Raw genomic sequence first — 6,795 nt, 5'->3', positions numbered from 1 at the left:
TGCGCATATCTTACTCCCACTCACATGAACATACAGTATGTCCACACACACACACACACACGCACACACACACACACACACACACACACACACGCACACACACACAAATTACGCACGCATATGCGCTTCATCTCCGCGTGAGCTCAGCCCACATATCCTAAAGGAAGGAAAGAGATATGAAGCCTCCTTTACATCCTCCCCCCCCCCTTTACCTTTCTCTCTGTGCGCCTGTTCCTCCTCATCTGCCGGCGCGGCGGGAGGGGACGGAGACGGACCATCTGCCGCTTGTAGCTCACGCAGAGTCCCCCCGCGCACGCAGCAAGGTCAGGGGAGCGCTGCCACCAACGCCGTTCACCGGCCTGGCACCGGCGCCCGCCAGCGGCTCTCTCCCTCTCTCTCCCGCGCGCGGCCGTGCCATCCGCCGGGGCGCCAGCAGGGGCCATTTCCACCCGGCATATGGCAGCTATTGATAAAGCCGTGGTGGTCCGTCAGATCGGCCGGCCGTCATGCCAGAGCCACGCGTGTGATGGAGGGATGAGGTGGAGGGATGAGGAGGAGGGATGGGGGGGGGGGGTTTGGCTCACCACGCTCTGCAGCACCGGAGTGCTAAATTTCACTTAGACTGGGAACAGGCGGAAAGATACAGACATCCAACTGTTACACAGAAGTCTGACTCATAGCTTACTGTACCACTGGCAGTGTTCTAGACTTGGACTACCTACAGTAGCAACCCAAGTGAAACAGTTGTCCTCACTGCTATGGGCATCATCAGTGCATGCTGACTAAAGCAAAAGCAATATAGTTACAGTTGCATCTGTTGAGAGACACGTACACTTTGTTTTCCTTATTGTGATGTTGTGTTTGAACCTCTGCTTGGTGTGTGTGTGTGCATGTGTGTATGTGTGTGTGTGTATGTTTGTGTGTGCGTGTGTGTGTGTGTGTGTGTGTGTGTGTGTGTGTGTGTGTGTGTGTGTGTAGTGGGAGGCTCCTTTGCTCTGGGCGTGTACACCATTGTCCTGCTGAAGCTGTACTCCTACAAAGATGTGAACAAGTGGTGTCGGGAGAGGAGGCAGGTCAGAGCACGCAGCCTGTCCAGATCGCTCTCCTGTGAGTAATGCCTGTCTGTTGGACATCCTTTCATCCTTTGTTTGCTACCTGTTCCCACATGGCCTCAGAGTGTGTGATGTTGTGAAGCTGGACTGCATGGCTCCTGTTTGACTGCACACATTTGCAGGCTGTGTTGCTCTGCTGAGCATCCTCTGATATGTTGCATTGTAACACTGAGAGTGTCTGTGCAGTTACACCTGTGACCCAATTGCTGCGTGCCCTTGATGGACATCTCCTCTGAGCTATTTTTACTGTAAACATTCACATGCCCTATGGAAGGCCCCGTTCTCTAAAGGCCTTGCTGCACTGCCACCTGCTGCTGGGATGAGGAACTACCCGCAGCAGCAGAGCGCCACACACATCACAGGAGTTGGTGAAGCTGTATTGTATTAGATGGTCATCATGTGTGTCCAGTATTGGTCCAATATGTGATTCTATTGGGTGAAGTAGTCCATCTGATTAGTATCTGCTCCTCCACAGGTCCATCCTCACCAACAATTAGCAGCTCTTCTCAGACTCATGTCTCTTACCCAGGCAATCTCTCTCTGCGAGGTAAGCAGGACCAGACACACACACACACACACACACACACACACACGCACACACACTCACGCACACATGCACGCACGCACGCACGCACGCATGCACGCACATACATACATATACACACACACACACACACACACCATGTTGGCACTATGCAAATTCAGACTCTCATGTGTTCCTTTTCTCATTTCAGACCTGTATTATTTTGTATTTGCCCCCACACTCTGCTACGAGCTTAACTTCCCTCGGTCTCCGCGGATACGCATGGGCTTCCTGTTGCGGAGGCTGTTTGAGATGGTAAGTCTGCACACCTGGCCTGGACTCATTCACAGGTGAAGGTCACAAGTTCATATATATGACACTCAGCCATCACCTAGGCCACCATCATTATGTCTGTCTCCCATTCTCCCTCATAGCTGCTACTTACACAGCTGCTGGTGGGCTTGATACAGCAGGTATGTCTCAACATTTCTGTTCTTGAGACCAGTGTTCATTTACATTGTAACATTGCAAATGATGTAATTGAATAATAACCTTTATTCATCATTTATCCAGTGGATGGTCCCAGTTATCCAAAGTTCAATGAAACCACTGCAGGTACTTTGCTTCAAATATTTCTGTTGTGTATAATTTACAGAAAAGGTGTCTCTGTTTCACAACTGTATTGAACTTTTCCTTTTTTTGTAGGAAATGGATTATTCTAGAATGGTGGAGCGACTCCTCAGACTGGCGGTGAGTGGGGTGGCTACTGTAATGTTCAGAAGCTAATGCACCTTACATTTTCTGACTCATATTGATGTGAGTAATCAGACAAACCTTTCAGAAGAGAATGGAGGTCACAGTCCAAAGTGTGGTTTATATTTAACTCTCATATTTTACATAAGACTCAGATAAGTGAACAAAACAAGTCATAAAGTTAACTATAGATCATGGACAGATAGATGTGTGAGTGATTTTTAAGAGAGAAGGGCCATACTATACTTTTATCCAACGAACTCATCTTCAATTCTTTGCCATGAAACACAAATCAGACCATAGTCATTGGACACCTCTCTTATCTCCCAACAGGTTCCCAACCACCTGATCTGGCTGATCTTTTTCTACTGGTTTTTCCATTCTTCTATGAACTTCATGGCCGAGGTGCTGCAGTTTGGGGACAGAGAATTCTACAGGGACTGGTGGTAGGTGCTCTCTCACTGTGTTCACCTGTGATGGTGGCAGTGGTTGAATATTTCCAGTTAATTACCTCAGATCATTCCGAGACATTTCATTTTTCGATTTTCAACCTTCAGTTCTGGTGTTCTGTCCACTATTGTGCCTTATAATCTTATAATTCAGGCCCTCGTTAATATTTGCAGGAACTCTGAGACCATAACTTATTTCTGGCAGAACTGGAATATTCCCGTCCATAAGTGGTGTCTCCGGTGAGTTTGACCATGAACACGTGAATGAAAAAGAAATAACATTATCCCCAAATAACATTATCCCCAAATAACATTATCCCCACAAATTGTAAGAGGCATTAATGGAGGCTTTAATAGACCGCAGCAAAAGCTCTTTGAGTTGAAATGGGACAGGCATTCCTGAAATTCCAATAACAGCCTAATCCCATTCTATTTGTGTGATTTATAAATCCATGTTTGGGTCAGCCATGCACACACACATACATTCCAAAGGTTCTCCTGATTGCCCACCGTAGTGTGGGACTGCAGTGTGTGTGAGTGGCTTGTCTAACGTGTGTCTCTGTCTCCTCAGGCACTTCTACAAGCCCATGCTGAGGAGAGGAGGCAGTAAGTGGGCCAGCCAGTCTGCAGTGTTCTTCCTCTCAGCGTTTTTTCATGAGGTGAGCGGAGCGGCTGCAGATGCATGAGTAACCTAGCAGAAAGCCTTTAATGCCTCAGCAGGAGCCCAGGAGTCGAGTGGTGTGGCAGCTGTGACAGCAGTTAATTGTCCTTGTCACGGTTTAAAGGACTCGTATCATCCATTATAACTATGTACACTTGACTCTGCTAGTTGTGCTCTGCCATGCTAACTAGGGGGGAAAAAAACTGTACAACCAACCATTATGATAAACGGCAGGTCTAGTTTGAGGGAATAATCAGTAAGGCTTCCTACCCTGTGGGGTGACCCCTAGCCTGGGCAGTAAGGGACAGCAGTTCAGTTGTCCCCCGCACCAGTGGCCTGCTCCTGTGCCTGGGGATATATACTGTATCAGTGGTGGCGAGCTTAAGTGTCTGAACAGCGCTTGGCTCATCTCCAGCACGCTTCATGTGCGCTGAAGGTCAGCACTGAAGGATGGCAGGGTGAGCAGAGCAGGGCCAGGCCCAGTATCAGCGCTCCTGCTGCCCGAGATAAGAGCAGGTTCCGCCAGGAAGCTCCGGCCGGCCGGCAAGTCGCGAGTGAGATATCAGCCCTTTGGACAACCCCCTTCTCTTCCCGGAAGCTCACCTTCAGAGGACATGGCGAGGTCAGCAGCGTCTCTGGAGAACCAAAGCTGAAGTTCCTTTGAAATCCAGCTCCCACGTGGTCACACTGGCCACATGCCCATAATCACACATGAAAACACACGTGACCACCATCCACAACTCACCCAATTTCTAGGACTCTGTCATGCAGGACACTATATGCAGGACACTGCATGAGAGACCAGTGAGATGCTTGCATGTAGTAACTTCCCAGTATTGCATCCTCTAGTGATAATTGTGTGTCTAGTGTACAGTACATACAGTACATTAAGGGACAGAGTGCCGCTACATACAAGGACCTTGCCCTACTCTCTGTCCTCCAGCTATCTAATTGCCCTCTGTGTGTGCACATTCCCTCCATGTCTGCCTTCCAATCCAGGCTAAACCCCACCTTTACAACTCCTGCAAATCCTATGTATTTCTGTGTTGTGTGCCCTGATATTGAAGATTTCTTTTTATTTATGTTTTTATGACTATTGGTCCAGTGTGCTTTTCTGTATTATTTGTTATTTGTTATCTTTAGTTATCCACTGTACAGCACTTTGGTCAGTTTATGCTGTGTTTAAATGTGCTTTATAAATTAAATTTAATTACTTACTTACTTACAAAAAATTGGGATGGCATGCACATTAAAAAATGAGAATAGTCTTCATTTGAACTATTTTAACTATTCTATTTAACTATTCTATTTATTATTAGTATTATTATCTATTTTGACGCTGTGCAGAATGCTTGGGTCGCGCCCCCAGTGTACCCTGGTGGTTGGCGTGTATCATGACTGCAGAGGTGTTTGAGTGTTTGTGTGTGTTTCTTTTTCGCAGTACCTGGTGAGTGTGCCTCTGAGAATGTTCAGACTGTGGGCGTTCATGGGGATGATGGCACAGGTGAGGCACTGTAGTCACAGTTTTGTCCGATGACCTGAGAGGTGTCTGTGCGTCTGTGCCAGGTCTAATGCGCTCTGTCAGTGTGCTCATGCCCTTCCATTTGTTTCAGCTTCCACTGGCTTTCTTTGTGGGCCGCTATCTAAGAGGTAACTATGGGAACGCAGCAGTCTGGATGTCACTCATCATCGGTCAGCCCATTGCCGTCCTCATGTATGTCCATGATTACTATGTCCTTCATTACCAAGAGCTACCACAAACCACAGGACTTTAGGACCCCACACCCATTCCTGCCTTATCGTTTAGACTAGCTATTTCACTGCTATTCATTCAGTCTGTCATCTCCAGGAAGTGTGGGAACCTTCTTACAAACAGCCTTGTGTCCAGTGCAATGAGTATATCTTTTTGTCAGGAGTATATAATTGTGTGAGTAAAATATGTTTCATATTGTTACACACATCATTTGTAAACCTTTATACTGTGTACACTACTACTCAGCTGTACTATAGCTCTAAGATGCATCTTTGAGGTTTTTTACATTTAAATAATGATTTTAATGTTTTAAAATAAAGTTATTAAAGTGTGTGTGTGTGTGTGTGTGTGTGTGTGTGTGTGTGTGTGTGTGAGAGAGAGAGAGAGAGAGAGAGAGAGACCTGCTCAATATTTGAATTATGCATCCTTATAAGGCAAGAGGGACATCTAGTGGAGAATTGTTACCGGATTGCGGTGCTGTATATGAGAATGTACAATTATGTCCTGGTGTGGAAGCATTCATCAACTCTAATTACATTCTGCTGTGGGAGTTGGAGGCACTTTAATCTCACGCTGTGTTCTTTCTGCAAATCTGACTGCTCTTCGCAATTTGTTCTCTGATGATGCGAATACCACGAGTTCCCAATCAGCATGTGGAGGGAGAAATGGCCTGTGTGATAACACCTTCAGCAGCCCGCCTCCTAATGTGTACATTTCTTGTCCCAAACTCCCTGCTAGAGCTTCTGAAATATCTTTGTGTTCTGATGGTATTATCACAGAGCTTCAGCTTGTTTAATATTCTGCCAGGGCCACTGACATTTATGAGGCAGCAGAATACAGTGAAGTGCTTGCCATGATGGTAGAGGAATATGGATTGTGTTTAGTCTTTACTGAGCCCTAGAGGACCATGTGATGGCATGTAGAGCACATGGGGGAACCCTACAGGCCTGCTCATGGTGCCTCCAGAAGCCCAAAGGATCTGTTCTAATCTAATGTATATGTCACCGCCAGGTGTGGGCAGACCAGGAGGTGACCACCAAGATGTTTATTTTGTACTCCCAAATCTAGACTTAAAAGTCAGTCTTGAACTGGTGATGGCAGTTTTGTAGGTGATGCATACCTATAATTATCTAATAATATAGAAATAATAGCAGTCACCATATCCTTAAAATGAGGAAATAATCCCCCGACTGCAAAAGAAAAGGTTACTAAATTTGTCTTGTATAAAGTTCTCCAAAATAGAGGGTGTAGGCTACTCCATATTAATATATGTATAGTGAGAGTCTTTGATGTGACCATAGCTGTGATGTGTTCATAGGGCCCTATACTGTACTTAGGATTAAAGCAACGCCAAAGAGTTTTTTGTACCTTAAAATAATGTTTCCAAAATCGTTTCAGTGGTTCATCAACTCGTAATTGAGTGAACAGCACTTTCTGCATTCGGTTCGCGGCCCTCTATCGGCTATAACCACACTATGTAAGTTTGCCGGATCGGGTAGCGGATCTGTAGTTCGATGGAATGAGACATGAGAAACTACAAATTT

General features: G+C 46.1%; 1 protein-coding gene across 1 annotated transcript in view; it reads left to right on the top strand.

Moving 5' to 3' along the window:
* The window catches only part of dgat1b (diacylglycerol O-acyltransferase 1b), a 14,389-nt gene extending 8,805 nt beyond the window's left edge, over positions 1-5,584 (top strand). Inside the window, exons 7-17 of the mRNA XM_076281161.1 lie at positions 979-1,107; positions 1,588-1,659; positions 1,847-1,950; positions 2,070-2,108; positions 2,209-2,250; positions 2,341-2,385; positions 2,722-2,834; positions 3,012-3,077; positions 3,409-3,496; positions 4,940-5,002; positions 5,112-5,584. Of these exons, the coding sequence (XP_076137276.1) occupies positions 979-1,107; positions 1,588-1,659; positions 1,847-1,950; positions 2,070-2,108; positions 2,209-2,250; positions 2,341-2,385; positions 2,722-2,834; positions 3,012-3,077; positions 3,409-3,496; positions 4,940-5,002; positions 5,112-5,273 (923 nt within the window). The 3' untranslated portion in view covers positions 5,274-5,584. The remainder of the gene's footprint in view (positions 1-978; positions 1,108-1,587; positions 1,660-1,846; positions 1,951-2,069; positions 2,109-2,208; positions 2,251-2,340; positions 2,386-2,721; positions 2,835-3,011; positions 3,078-3,408; positions 3,497-4,939; positions 5,003-5,111) is intronic.
* The last annotated feature ends 1,211 nt before the right edge of the window (positions 5,585-6,795 follow it).

This window comes from Alosa pseudoharengus, unplaced genomic scaffold (genome assembly GCF_046254945.1).
Source record: "Alosa pseudoharengus isolate Yale_2024_CS ecotype anadromous, Long Island Sound unplaced genomic scaffold, YU_APseudo_1.1 YU_APseudo_1.1_scf_12, whole genome shotgun sequence".
Lineage (NCBI taxonomy): Eukaryota > Metazoa > Chordata > Actinopteri > Clupeiformes > Clupeidae > Alosa > Alosa pseudoharengus.
The sequence above is the reverse complement of the archived record's forward strand: the minus strand, read 5'-3'. Positions and strand labels throughout refer to the sequence as shown.